The sequence below is a fragment of the Enhydra lutris genome, unplaced genomic scaffold (assembly GCF_002288905.1).
Source record: "Enhydra lutris kenyoni isolate GAN:26980312 unplaced genomic scaffold, ASM228890v2 scaffoldscaffold9, whole genome shotgun sequence".
NCBI lineage: Eukaryota > Metazoa > Chordata > Mammalia > Carnivora > Mustelidae > Enhydra > Enhydra lutris.
The window spans coordinates 8,791,248-8,806,399 of record NW_019154093.1 but is presented as its reverse complement, the minus strand read 5'-3'; the positions used below and the strand labels follow the sequence as shown (position 1 = coordinate 8,806,399).

The following is a 15,152-nucleotide window of genomic DNA, read 5'->3' as shown; positions in this document are numbered from 1 at the left end:
CTGCAGGTTGGGGTGAGGAGCCCCTTCTTCAGGTATCAGAGAGATTCTGCTACGGGAGAGGTTTCTGTATCTTCTGAGGGAAGCAGCTGCTCAGAGCCCCCCACTCCGACAGCTTCAGCTCCCAGACGGCCTCTAGTCCAGGTAGCGCAGCTTGGAGAGGACAGATAGGCTGAATATTGATTAAAAACAAACCAACCCACAATTTATTGAAAACGGGTACCTTTCAGTAGCCCTAATTACAACAGCTTAAAAGATGCCATTAATCAGGAACACAATATGCACAAAAGTCTCAGGAAAGGGAGAATAAAACAACTTGAAAGGAATACAACTGCAACAGGACTGGATTGCTAGGAAGGGTCACAGAGCAAAGTGACATGGAGTAGAACACAGAGCCACACAGGAGGACACGGGGCCCTCGAGCATGGGGCGGGAACTCCTGAGTTTCTGTACTTTTGGACCACATCTCATGATTCGTCGGGGTGGAGGTGCAGGCTGGAGCACAGGGACCATGGGGCGGACTCTGAGTAACTAGCCGATGCCCGGAGCACAGGCCAAACACGTGGAATGAGGCCACCAGGCAATTCACACCTGCCCCCCAGTGAGCCCCGTAAGAGGAAGTGCTCTCTGTGAAGTCTGTGGACCTGGCAGGGACCACTGGACCACGGAGAGCTTAGAGATCGTTTCTCTGCAGCTGGTCTCGTAAAACCCTAGACTAAACTAGCCCTAGAATTCTCTTATCCAAATTCCTACCATCTAGAGAGGTAGAGGTGCCAGACGTGGAAGCTGCCTCCAAACCAGTTTTTGGTCTTCGGTAAAGGGATAAATACAAACCCCGGTTCCACAGTCAGCTTGGAAAAAACTACTGCGCACAGCGGGTGTAAGATCCTGAAGCCTCACTGAGTATCCACCACCGCAGAAAGCAGGGCTGGGGCTGGGCTGAGATGGGCTCTGCTGTGTCTACTGCTGGGACACGTCCCATTCTGCTGTCCTGTCCCCATTTGCACGGTTCCTCCCAGCTTTCTGGGTCTGTCCTCCCATGGCCCAGAGCTCTCACTGCTTTGAGCCTAAAACTCCCAGCCTCAAGCAACACAGAGCAGAAATGCCGGATGCAGAGGGTTCTCTGAGGAGGGGGAGCAGGTGGTTTTCCTGGGAACCTGAGGTTCTCTCCCGCCACCTCCACCGAAGTAACGGCAGGACGGAGAGGAGGCTGGGTTACAGGAGGCAGACGGCAGCAGCTCTAAGAGCAGGAAGGAGAATTCTGCCAGGAGAGTGACAGGAGGTTTCGACTGCATGGATGCAGCAGGAAGTCGGGTTGGGAGGCGTGAACAGCAAAGCTTAATCTAACCGATGGGGGAGCAGTGTGTCTCCCCGCTTCCGGAATTCTCCCAGAGGAACACCACTCCCTGCTCTGGAACTTCACACTCAAACAGCCTGAAGGGAAGAAGTCTCTTCAGGGTCCCGGAAGTGCCCGCAGAAAGTCCATCCCGTCAAGCTCGGTTTCTTGGGACAGCAGCCTCATTTGTGAGTCCGTATGCTGCTGCAGATCTGGGCAAGGCGGCTCTACAAAGGAATGGGGCAGGTCACTGAGAGAAAAGGCCACTGACCACACGTGCCTGGTAGCCACTTGACAGTCACGTCGGGGGACCCCGGATTTGGGGTGGGCAGGACTGAGTGGATCTCAGCCCTCCGCACTCTAGCTGGATCACAAACTAAGTAACTGTTCTGAATGCCCACTCCTCATCTGAACGCGGGAGTAAAACAAGACCTCAGATGAGCCAGTCGTGCTATGGGTGCAGACGAGAGGATGAACGTCACTGGATCTGGGCGGTTAGGTATGTGTGGGCCCTTGACACCGGGCCGTGTGCCCTGGATGTACCCTTCACAGACCCCCCCCAGAAGGGGGGGTCCCATCCACCGCCCGAGACGGTGCTGACTGGACCACGGAGACCCATCTGACCAAAGCTGAATCAATTTACTTTTCCTTCTGAGAACTGAAGGGGCGACAAGAAGGGGACAGTCAGTGCTGGGCATCAGAGCAGCGAAGTCAGAGTTGGGAGTGCGGCTGCCGGAAGTCACAAGCAAGCCAGTATTGAAGGAGAAGGAGTGGGGACCCAGAGCACCCTGGAGGAGGCTCTCTGACGAGAGGGAGGGATGGAGGAGCGTTGGAGAAGCGCATGCGTGGGCTTCAGACAGAGAGGCTACGGGAGCACCAGAATGGAGCTCCACACACTGTCACTGACGGTCCCCCGGCTCCAGAGGGCCTGGCTGTTCCACCGGTCTCTGATTCTGCGGGACTCCTCGGAACAAGCCCCTCCCTCCCTCCAGGAAGCTTCCTTCCCTGGCAGTCAACCACGCCCTTGCATTCGGCACCAACTGCCCCAACTGAGGCAGAAGTCTGAGTCTACCGTGGAAATTCTGTGGCAGCAGCCCGGGAGAGACTGAAAGGCAGCATCAGTCCAGGGACGGAAGTGCTGCGGGGTAAAAACAGCTACAGTCCCTTGGGGGAAGAAGACAGCACAATGCTAAGTGTGAAGCCCAGGCAGAAAGACAATCCTAAGTACAGCTGAACTGAGCAAGCAGAGGGTTACGAGACTCACAGAGAGTTTCTTGATGTTTCCCAAGGCCTCGGGGTCCAGCTGTGCGATGTCCATCCTCTGCAAGTCACTAGCCAGCAATCGCATGCTCTGTGTGGACAGCGGGGTGCGCTCAGTTGCCATGTCCCCCGGGGCAGGACCCTGCACTCAAGGGCCCACTGTGCCCCAGGGGTCCCTTTGATATCCTGCACTTTGGGCAGGGGGAGCGGGGGCAGTCAAGGCAGTTAGGAGAGGTGCTTGCCCTGAGGAGATAACAACAGCAGTGTTTCTCACTGGCCTGTGGGGACTAAGGGCAGAGACATGAGCTTAGAAGTGCCCTGCAGACACAACTGAGACACACCTTCCCTCCCTCCTGGGAGCTGACGTCTGCAACTAGTTCCACTCAGCTCGGGGCAACTGGGCTCAGCCCGAGTCAGAACCCCTCTGGCTTTTCCAGAGTGGGAGACACAGTTCACGCTCCCCTTTCTAGAGCACATACCCTGATGCTGCCTTCCTATGCACTCCCTTTAGGGTGTCCCTTACTGTCCATGTCACGTGCCACTAGACTTGACTGTGAACCTATCTTGGCTACTGAACGCATTCTCAAGAGCAGGAAGCACGTCGTCTACACCTGCGGGGAGCCACAATGCAGGTGGGCAAATGTCAGCTGATGAACAAACGGAACACGGAGCCGGGCAAGGAGCCCAGCCTGGGCGAGAAAACTGGTTCTGAGTCCTGCGGAAGTGTGCGCATCAGGACCCATGCAACCCAAAGGACTGTGGGGATGAGAAGTGGGTGATGGGCCAAGGAAAGAAATGCCCAGGGAGTTGCGCGTGGTGGCCCGGCCGCCCTGTGAGACGCTCACCTCTCCACCGCCCACCGGCACCGTGAGGAAAACCTCTCTGCTGTCAGCAAGAGGGCTGCCATTCACAGAGACGTTGTAGATCCGCTCTCTGGCTGCTGGGGTCCGCAGGCCCGGGGTCTTGAAGACCCTGTGAAGTGGGAAGATCTCTGTCAAGATGGCTTGGCAGAGTGAGTGACACAAGGCGCCATGAGCTCTTCCAACCCCCATCTGGCCTCAAGCTGTAGTTTTCAAATCCTGCATTTCTAAGAAGGCGAGTTCTAAATTTAGGGCAAAAAGTCTTTTTAAACAGTAATGACTACACACAGCTGGAGAAGGGAGCTTGTAATGATCAAACACGCATGTAGCCAAAGTCAGTTCTTATCCATGGAAATCTTAGGTTCCAAGCTCTGCATGGACACCAGTCATCCATCCATCCACAGAGCCAGAAATAAACTACGGTTAATGCACTTCCAAGAGTGGCTAAGTGCTTCCAGCAAGAGGAATTTTCCAGGGTCAAAAAAGGAGGATTCAGAGCTTACATCATTATATTAATTCCCAAATAAACTTTCTCAGACAGTTAAAATCCTGCTACCTGTTTTTCTCTAAATGTCCTTTGCTTTACGTGCATATGAAAAAAACAGTTCAAGACTGGGAATTAAAAGAAGTCTTTCTCCCTCCCTCTCCTCACCCCAGAGATTCTGACTTTCAAATCCTTAATGCCTTCCAGAAACATCCTCTGTATAAACACAAATGGGATCACTTAGGACACGCTGTCATGCAGCGTGCTGGGAGGTGCCCGTGGCCACGACGCTGCTCCATCAGCACATAGAATCGCCTCTTTCTGGCCCCAGAGCATCTCCTGTCCAGTTGACCAGTTGGTGGAAGAGATTAGCTTCCAGCCTGGGTCACGTCAGTCTCCCTAGCGTGATGTGGTGTCCATCCGCACTCTCACCAAGGATACAGGAGAGTACCTACCCATTTCAAAAAAGGCTGAGCAAGAGTCCCTAGAGGCCTCCTAGTCCTCAGAGGCAGAATGTTCTCTGCCTCTCATCAAATAAAGACTTATGCTGTTGCTGAAAACAGGTGAACCTGCACTTTGGGGAGAGGCAGACGCTCAGAAGCCCAGATAGCTACCCTCTTCCAAGAGGCCTTGCGGGGCCAAGGAGCCATGTTTTCCCACTAGCTCTTCTTATGGACTGAGGCGAACGGTGGGCTCCCATCAGATGCAGGGGCCGCCCCCATTACTCACCTCGAGTCAAACCTGGGGGTCAGGCCTGGGGTTGGCTTCACCATAGACAACTCCAGCCGGCCCACAGCTGGGGTGACAGTGTTATAATGGCTTGACCTGTGGGTAAGAAGTGGCCATTAGGGGCGCCTGGGTGGCTCAGGAGGTTAAAGCCTCTGCCTGCAGCTCAGGTCATGGTCTCAGGGTCCTGGGATAGAGCCCCACATGGGGCTCTCTACTCAGCAGGGAGCCTGCTTCCCCCCCTCTCTCTGCCTACTTGTGATCTCTGTCAAATAAATAAATAAAATCTTAAAAAAAAAAAGTGGCCAATACGTCCATAGGTCACACGTGGAGGGCGCTGACCATGCGGCTATGTCCCGAGCGCCTCGCATACGCCAGCTCGTGCAGCCCTCCCAACGACCTGAGACACACAGCTGTGATCCTCGTTTTCAGCCACAGAAACTCGAGCATACCGACTCCAGCAACTTGGCCAAGATCACAGAGCCAATGAAGGGGGGAAGCCAGAGCTCTGAAGCTGGGCAGAAAGCCTCCAGAGTCTGGCCTCTGAGTCAGGCTGACGGAACAGGAGGAAGGAGACACCTTCTCCACAGCCCGAGGGCCCCTTAGCGGGAGCTCCTGCCCTCTTGCTAGGCAGCCACCATTGCTCAGGGAGTGTCCTTCACAGACACACATCCCAGCCACTACTTTCTAAGCTTCTTGAGATGTGGCCCCCCCGTTCCCCATCCTAAATGGTTTAGCAGGGCCCAGTATAATCAGTTCAAGTCCATTCTTTACTGATTAGGAAACAGGTGGACCATCTCAAGGAACAACAGTAGGTAGGTAAGTCACTCTGTGACTGGCCCCAGGGTGGGGGGGGGGGCTCTGCACGTGGGCTGTCAGGCAAATGCACAAAATATACAGTCCTTATGATAGGTTTCCAGTCCTCACTCTCCCTGGTGTGATTAAAACAAACAAAAAAGGTAGGGGAGGATAGAGAACATGGGCAGAACTGGAGAACACGTTGGGTCAGATCATTTCTAGAGGCCCCTCGAGCTTGGAGATTCAAGTTCTATTCAAGCACAGGCCACAAAAACCCTTGCACCCCGTCTCTGCCGTGATGGATGGGGCTCTCCAATAAAACCAAAACACACACGGACATTTAGAAAAGCCGTCACCTTTTGCTTTTGCCTCTTCCTTGTATGGACTGGGTTCTCTTCTTGGATGGAGGACACCTTTTGACCTGGATTCACAATCAAATGACACTATGGTTATAAGAAGCCCCAAAAAGGGGAAAGCGAAAGCAGGTAAGAAAAGGAGGGGTGGGGGTCAAGTCTGGAAATGTGAATTGATGAACATGAGCTCTATCTCCCGGAAGTGAGTGCCGTAAGTAATACAGAACATGGTGGGTGAACTAAGGACGTCCACCGCTTAGGTCTTCAAAGTGGACAGTTTTGGTCAAGATTAAAGGTAAATCTCTTAAACTGACTGTAGCCTGGCCAGCCCCCATCACTCCCCCATGCAATGCTTCTGTGAAGGTCACTCAGGCCATCCTGGGGTGCCCAATCTTCCCCGCTGCTCTGGCTGTTCCTGCACAGGCTGCTGCCTAAGCTCCTCTTTCCAGCTTCCCTCTAGGCACCTGTCCTCATGCCTTCCCCATACGACCCCATACGACCTCATCGATGCCCACGCTAGGAGTCAGTGTGCCTCTCAACCTCCTACTTTTCCCTGAACTTCAGGCTGAAATTTCAGAAAAGGATGGACCCTTCAACGTGTCAGGTAATTGGCACCCCGGCTGCTCGCCTTCACCAGAACCCAGCACCCTCCTGTGGGCCGCCTTCCATGGATGAGGGGCACCTAGGCTAGAAACCGATCAGGTATCGCTGCTTCCTCCCTTCCTCCACTGGTCCTGCTCACATTTGTCAAAACTATCCCTTCTGGGGCACCTGGGTGGCTCCGTGGGTTAAAGCCTCTGCCTTCGGCTCAGGTCATGATCCCAGGGTCCTGGAATCGAGCTCCGCATTGGGCTCTCTGCTCAGCAGGGAGCCTGCTTCCCTTCCTCTCTCTCTGCCTACTGTGATCTCTGTCAAATAAATAAATAAAAATCTTTAAAAAAAAAAATCCCTTCTCTGTGTATAGCATGAGGGCCTCAGTTTAAGAATTACAACAACCTCCCAACTGGTTTCCCTGTCTCCGGTTTTTCCCCCTCGTCGATTTGTCACTCAGTGTGACCAACCTGATGAAATGCAAACTTCTGAGCTCGGCACACAAGGCCATTCATCTTCAGGCCCTCCTGTAGGCAGACCACCCATAGCTTATAGCCCTGTCATCCCCAATGGCTTCCTGTTCTTTAAATGGAACTTGAGGGAACGTTCCTATCTATCTCCTCCTGGGCTTCCCTGCCCTTTCTTCTTCAGCTAGTGAAATCCCCCTCACTTTTAAAAGCATGGGTGTACCCTAAGCAGGGAGGTAAAATTTGATAGCTTCCTCTTCTGCCTTCTATGTGCTGTGTACCCACTTCTCTGAGGGCTTTCATATGAGCCATTAAAGTGGTTATTCTCTGCGAAACAGTGAACGCTGGTGGGTCAGGGTGGGGCACAGGGATGTTAGGTATTTTTGTGTTTCCCTGTCCCCTGTCAGCTCCCAGCCCCAAACACAAGTGCCTATTTACTCTTGAAGTTTGAAGATTCTTTTTCTTATTTTCTTCTTCTTCTTCTTCCACTATCATTTCATCCAATTTCATTATCTTTCGTGCTGTAAGAAACAGTTTTAACAGAGTCATCTTTCTCATAGGAGTAAATTTTCATGCATTCATGTTTCTTGGAGGAAATAAAACGTATGAGATCTTTGGCTGTAATCAAGAAATAGACTTTGAATATAAACAAGATGACTTTTTTTTTTTTTTTTAAAGAGGGTTTAGACAGAGAAAACTAACCAGACTGATTAACGAAGCCCACATGATACCCAGCATTCTGCTGAGAGTGCAGACGCTGGACTCAGCTAGACTTGAGCGTGAGGCCCGGTCCTAGCACCGCCCAGGTCATGGGGCTTTCACTGCACTGCCTCAGTGTCCTCATCTATAAAAGGGAGTAGTCACTTCACAGGGACAGTGAGACCTGGAATGCGCTCTGCAAGAACAGCATCTTTGCTATTTTTGTTTCTATTTCCTCAAACCCTAGAATTGTGCCTGTGAGTGTTTAAGTGTCTGTGGAATGCATGAACATAGAGCACCCCCCCTTTTTTAAAAGATTTTATTTATTTGAGAGAGAGAGAGAGAGCATGAGAGGAAAGAGGTCAGAAGGAGAAGCAGACTCCCTATAGAGCGGGGAGCCTGATGTGGGACTCGATCCTGGGACTCCAGGATCTTGACCTGAGCCGGAGGCAGTCACTTAACCAACTGAGCCACCCAGGAGCCCACATAAAGCCCTTTTGACAGTACAGGACACGTGTCATAAGAATTATTTATGGGGCACCTGGGCGGGTTAAGCCTCTGTCTCCAGCTCAGGTCATGATCTCAGGGTCCTGGGATCAAGCCCCTCATTGGGCTGTCTGCTTGGCAGGGAGCCTGCTTCCCGCCCCTATCTGCCTGCCGCTCTACCTACTTGTGATCTCTCTCTCTCTGTCAAATAAATAAAATCTTAAAAAAAAAAAATTATTATTTATTACAATATTATTATTTATATAGATTAGAAAACTTTCTAAGCACCATAGCTGTTTAGTGATGGAAGTTAGTGTCTCATGCTAGCTCTGTATAAACCCGAGCCAGACAATCTTGAGCAGGGATTCCAGAGATAATTCAGGCATCTGATCATGGGGGTAGGGTCTCAGACGGGACAGCTTTTTAGCTTTTTACTTTCTGACACATTAAATAATATATTTATCTTTTTTTTTTCCTTTTTGGAACTAGCTTATAATGTAGACAAAGCCCAATGGTCAAGAGGGCACAAAACCAAGTTTTACTGTTGGTTGACTTGGATCCTGGTGTGTCTGTTCCCACAGGTGAGATCAGAAGACCCCCTCCCCCACCACTTGAGCAAAATTGTGGAATCCAGAAGAGAAATCAGTATTCCCCAAATGTGGAGACAACCCAAAGTGAACTAACACACTATAAATATGCGGCCAAGGATCTCCAGGAACACCTGAGCCCAATTCTGTCGTAATCTCACCAAGGCAGCACTGGAGTGTGACACCAGCAAAGTGAAAACTCCTGCTCTCTTCGTGCTACAAGGTCATTCGACGGAAAGCAAAATGGACTAAGAACTGGGCCGTGTTTCTGGCCCACCCCAGTGGAGAAGTGCCCTGGTCAAGATCCAGGCCCTGGGTCAGGCCTCACCTCATAAGATGTGGATGCACTGAGCTATGAAAGCTTAATGACAGTGACACAAAGTCTGTAGTAGGGCTCATCCTGTCCCTGCTCCATGATTCTCACAGGTCACGACCCGGTTTCCCAAACATGTTCCCTTTGGGACAGCATTTCTCTGAGCGTGGGGTATGAGGGAGGGATGATTTTCCGCAGCAGATCACTGAGTCCAAGAACGTGGGATGGCGCCCGGAGGATACTGGTCCTTTCACAATTCTCTCTCAGCGTTTCTGATCACACAGGGGTGCCTTGGCGGGCCTCACCATGTCCCGTAACGCCCCTCAGTCCTGCCACCCTCTAACTGGCGGAGCCAGGGGCAGTCATGCTTCCCACACAGCTTCCCCTCTCCTTCCACTCTCACTCTTGCCCCCACAATGGCCGGCAGTTTGCTCACTATCAGTCCTGCATATGATGAACTCAATGCAGCGGCCAAAACCACATTATCGGATTTGCAAGACCGAGGACCAGGCATTAGAGGGAAGAGTCCCTACCACTGAGGCCTCTCTGAGCTGCCGGCCTGCCACCTGGCCTCCACTCTCCCAGTTCAACAAGGGGTTTTGAAAAGTACTCACTTTTGGCAGATTTCAAGGGTGTCTGAATAGCTTCTGCTGTTAGTCGGTTTATTTCTGTGATATCCAGGTCCGCCTGTTGCCAACACAGCCAGAAAACACCAGGCATATTCCATCAAATATGGGGAATATTTTAAGACTCAAAACAATTAATTTCAAAAACATATTATTTATTACTTATAAGACTGTTACGTATTAGTTATAACATGATTTTAGTGAGCTCCTATAAATGCACTATACAACCCAAGATCTAAAACATTGCTGATTACTTGCTTCTAGCTCTGTAGTCTTTCCTGTTCTATTTCCTTGTCTTCTCCCAAAGGTGACCACTATCATTGCATCTGCTTAAAGGAAAGCATGTTTGTGTGGTTTTTTTTTTTTGTTTGTTTGTTTTTTTAACAAAGGTATATGTGGTTAAATAATATTTTATTTGGTTTCGCTTCTGCCGCTTCTGGCGTAGTTTGTTTTCACTGTCATGTAGCATCCCACCGTGTGACTCTTTCATAATTAATTTCTCCAATCTCCTGTCAACAGTCTTTTGCTACTCTAAACAACTTCTTCATGTGTCTGATGCACATGTCCAAGTTTCCTCTTGGCTGTACACTCAGGGAAAGTGGTTGCATTTGATTATGTCCCGTTGGCAAACAATACAGGTTGCTAATGACTCACGTTCTCTGCACTTGGTGTTGTACTAGACTTTTCTCCTTTTTAACGTCTAGAGAGTCAATAAGGTTTTCTGTTGCACCCACAGGCCCTTCAAAAAGGCTTCTAGTCATCACCATTCTAATTAAATGTGCTCCCATTGGCGACTACCTCCGTGAATGAGAAGAGCTACGAGCAGGCATGCTTCTCTGCCTTTTCTGGCAGGACACATGTAAGTATCAGAGGAGGTGTTACAGACTAGGGATGACAGGTTTCATCTCCAGACTGGTAGGGAGTCCGGGGAGTGCTCGAAGGAGCATTCTGAGGCTGTCCAGTCTCAGCAAGAGACAGCGCTATAGGAGCTTACTAAGGTCTGGAGTGGTCGATGGAGTGGACAGTGGCCAACTAGGTGCCGTCTCTAGAAACAACTTGCGCGTTATGAAGGTGTCAGTGGTGGCAGGCCGCTGATTATCTTTGTGTAGAAGAGTTAACAGGCCTAAGACTGATATCCATAGAGAGGCCTATTTGCATGCATGGGCTTGCGGCTTGCGTGAGAACTCGGATTTCAGGATTCCCACCATTCCCTGGTTAGAATGGCTGTCTGGGCCTAAGCTTTGTACAAACAACATGGCTTATGCTGCACACCTGTTTTCCTCCTGGAAGTCTGGAATTTTGGTACAAGCTAGGCAGACGATGCCTATGTGACAAGCCCCCAGTGAAAATCCCGGGTATTGAGTGTCTAATAGGCTTTTCTGGTAGACACCGTTTCATGTGTGTTGAATTAAGGTGTCACATGTGACTCCACTGGGAGAGGACTCTTGGGAGCTTACACCTGGTTTCCTCTGAACTTTGGCCCAGGCACTTTTTCCCTTTGTTGATTTTGCTTTATATCCTTTCACGTAATAAATCACAGCCATGAGTAGGACTATATGCTCAGTTCTGTGAGTCTTCCTGGGAGTGGTCTTGGGAGACCCCCACATACCTAATCATTATGAACTTTTGTGCCAAAGTATCATTCCTTTCCTGAGTTCTAACGCATATTAGCTAAGGCTACAATTCTCTTGATTTGGTGTGATGACACCGGCTATTTCATATTACACTAGAAGCTCTCTGATTTGTAGTTCTGTATGTCTAATTAATTAAAATGAGGGTGATGCATTAGCTAACGAGTATAATTCATCTCAGAGGTAAGTCTTTTGAAACACCAGATCTGGGTGTGTGGAGGTGGGAACATGTTACAAAGAAAGAGAAAGCCAGAACTAAGAATGTTTTACTGGCTCTTGATTTTACTTTTCAGTGATCCCCACTCCACTCCTATAATATTCATCTCCAAACTCTTTTTCCTGACTGAACAACTGCTCTGAAACACCTTTAACTTCTGAGGCAGGTGGAGATCTGCCATTCAATGCTACCATGTACCCTGTGTAGTCAGGTCCCTTCAAACCCTGAGATTCCAAGAGATCCTAATAACGCAGAAAAGGAGGTAGATTTTTGGGTTCACTCTATAAACCTGATGAAGGTTATAATAAACATTCTCTCCAGAAAGATAACAAATGCATGTATGTATGCGCATTGTTTTTGTCTGATTTTAGAGTGCCTAGGGTCTCTGTGAAGACCATTATGGACTAGTTCCCAACACTGTATAACAAAACTTTCTGTAAGGGTAGAAATGCTCTATTTCTGGGCTACCAATATGTAGTCACTAGTCATGTGTGGCTAGTCAATATTTGAAATGTGACTAGTGTCTCTGAGAGACTGAAGTTTTAATTTAATTAATTTTAATGGACTAATGATTTATTTATTTAATTAATGATTAATTAATGATTGATTTAATTAATTCAAATTGATTGATTAATGGTGGCTATTGTATTGGACAGTACAGATCTAAAATGTGAACTCTTTATTTTGCTTCCCCATCTGACTGTCTTCAATCCTAACGCTGATGCTGGGATGAAAGAGGTGAGAGAGGGTGAGGAATCCTGAGAGTCCCAAATAAGAGCGAAGCTTCTAGAGGATGACGTGATAAAACAACAGTCTCAGGGCACCTGGGTGGTGCGGTTGGTTGAGAGTCCGACTCTTAATTTTGTCTCGGGCTGTGATCTTGGGGTGGTGAGTTCGAGCCCCATGTCTGGGTCTGCGCTCAATGTGGTGTCTGCTTGAGTTTTTCTAACCCTCTCCCCCTCCACCCTTCTCTCTCTCTCTCAAATAAATAAATCTTTATAATAAAATAAAAATAAAACAACAGTCTCTGACACCTGGCAGACCAGGCCGTCAGGTAATGACCCAGGGGCTTAGAGGGACTGGGCTTGAGGCTTTTGCTGTGCCTGAGAGGTCAGGGTGGAGAGCTACAAGGAACCTGCCTAAAATAGAATGCCTCCCTCCGTAGAACTTGATAGTATTTGGGCTTCACAGACTCAGCCTTTGACAACCACAGTTTTGCAGTTGGCCCAAACAGGTCATGTCCCCTAGGAGCCCTCTTCCATGGTAAACACCCACTGGTTGGATTTTGTGACGGGATTAAACTTAAAGACTAACCACAGTTCCAAAAGAGGACAGATCACTTACTGTTGCAGCCTCTTCCAGCGCCTGTTTGCTTCCTCCAAGGGCTTTAAAAAGAACATTTTATTTAGTTACTATCAGATCTTAATGATAAACCACCTTCCCATTAGCTGTCTAAAACTGGACTAGATTAAGCCCTGGCTTCAACACTCAAGGCCCTTTGTAACCTCTTTTTTCTCCGCACCTGACTGGCCGCCTTATAGCATATTCTAGGTCCCACCACACCAAAGTCCTTATTTCCCAGATGTGCCACCGTCTCCCGTGCCTCTGCCCCTCCTCGCTTATTATTATTCCCTTTACCAGAAATGCACCTCTGCACCCGGAAAATTTCTAATTCGTCTTTCGAAACTCAGTTCAAACCCAAAAGTCTTTATTTTTCTATGACAACAGGTTGCGGCAAAGTGCTGACCTAGTTGCTCAATTCTCATCATACCAAACAACTACTCAGAGCTGTTTAAGCATCCCCCCATCTGCTGCCTTGAACTAAACTCCTTGAAGACAGTTTTGGGCATAAATATGGCGTAGGGTAGTTATGCAGCCAGTGTGTGTTGAACAAAGAGGTCTGTGTAAGATTTAGATGTAGAATAAAGTTAAGTTAATACTCCTTCTAGAAACTCTCATAGTATCCTGTAGAACTGTTAAGAATTCACGCTTTGAACCAGACAGAGTGCTTGGGTTTAAACACCCTCTGCTACTCACTAGCTTATGAGACCCTGAGCAAAGTAACTAATCTCTCTGTGCCTTAATTCTGTCACCTGTAAAAGAGGAGCAATATTAACAATGAATACCTTTGTTGTGAACATAAAGTCAGTTAACACATGTAACACACTCAGTACAATACCTGTCTAGCACATATAAACGTACAGCACTAGATAAATGTACCTACTGTCCCCTTCTCTTTCCCTTTTATGGTACCTACGATTTTGACTATCTAATCACATGCGCATTTTTAAAACGACCCTCCTCTACTAACTTGTAAGTTCCTGAGGGCAGGCAATGTCTGTGTTATTTCCCAAAGCACTTTCAGCCCCTAGCACTGTGACTGAGACATCCTCAGTGAATATTTGTAGAAGCGTGCAAATAAAAGGGCAAGTCAAAGAATCATTAAATATCTATTATTTGAACTGAACATGCATTTCTATTCAGGAAGGAACTGATGTAATAGATAATAATTAGGAAAAGTAAGGGTAACCCAGCAGAAAGGAAAGCCTCTTGCATGTCCTTGGACTTTTAACAAGGGAATGGAGAACAGGTTGCAATTTTTCTCCAGCCAGAATAACTTGAGCCCTTGCATGTCACAATTTGATTTGCTCATTTTTTTTTTTTTAAATTGACAGGTTCCATAAGATGCAGAAACCACTGCTTGGGGGTTATCCTCCCATCTGAGCTCTGGTAACAAACCAAGTTATTCTTTTATTCGTCTTTAAATGATTGTATAATATAAAGAGAGTGTTTTGTGACACATGAAATTCACACAAAATTCACATATCCATGTGTCCATAAATACATATTCCTTGGACACATACATGCCCATTCATTACAGCTGTTTTGGACCTAGAACAGCTTGAGCTGAGTAGCTGCAACAGAGAACCCTCTGGCACAGAAAGCCTAAAATATTTACTAGACAGTAAATTCTCCTTCAGAGAAGACGTTCGCTTACCTGGGCGGGGTGTGTGTGTGTGTGTGTGTGTGTGTGTGTGTGTGTGTGTAGATGACGTTAAGTTCTATGCACAAAGGTAAAGCAGGGAAGAGAGATAAGGAGCGGGGGAAGCGGTAAGGCTGCAATTTCCTAAAGTGATCATGAGGACTTCACTCAGGCGACCACAGAGGCGCCCCGGAGCCAAGGCCTGCGGGGACGGCAGCAGCTCTTACCGAAGTAGTCTAGCCAGTTCATCTCGCGCAGCGCCTTGGGGAGCCGCAAGATCTCGATGTTGTACAGGTTATCCATCTCCTTGAGGAGGTTCTGCCTGTCCGACTGAATTTGCTTGGATCGTATTTGCACTGCGAGAGGGCAGAGCCGACAGAACACGGGTCACCGGCCGGTGAACGGGGCCTGGAACCCTGCTGCCCGCACCCCAAGCCACCGACACCCAGCGATCGCCCCGGGCTCCGCCCCTACCTTCGCGGTCGAAGTCCCGAAGAAAGGAAACGAGCTTCCGGCTCCGAACCGAGTTCGTCTTGGCCACCCGACTGCCGCCTTTCCTAGCCGGAGCCATGGCGCTTGGGTGGAGGCTGCGGGGAGCGGGGGATGCAGCCACTGGGAGGTCAGCGGCCGAGGTCGGGGAGGGAGAGTAAGGAGGCCGCGGAGGAGCGGGAAAGGGAGGACGGGCGCCCCACGGAGCTAGTGGGGGCGCCCTGCCTTTGAAGGCCCGAGCATAAAGGT

The 15,152-nt window shown here is 49.1% G+C and overlaps 1 protein-coding gene across 1 annotated transcript; it reads right to left on the bottom strand.

Annotated features, from left to right (window-relative positions):
* Nucleotides 1-197: 197 nt before the first annotated feature.
* LOC111143176 (cell division cycle associated 8) lies at nucleotides 198-15,093 on the bottom strand. The gene is made up of 10 exons (XM_022496692.1): nucleotides 14,889-15,093; nucleotides 14,642-14,770; nucleotides 12,776-12,816; nucleotides 9,572-9,644; nucleotides 7,311-7,393; nucleotides 5,818-5,882; nucleotides 4,667-4,762; nucleotides 3,439-3,565; nucleotides 2,598-2,684; nucleotides 198-1,560 (listed from the first exon to the last, which is right to left on the bottom strand). Exons 1-10 carry the CDS (start codon nucleotides 14,983-14,985, stop codon nucleotides 1,516-1,518), a joined length of 843 nt encoding a protein of 280 aa, XP_022352400.1. The 5' UTR covers nucleotides 14,986-15,093; the 3' UTR covers nucleotides 198-1,515.
* Between the last annotated feature and the right edge of the window lie 59 nt (nucleotides 15,094-15,152).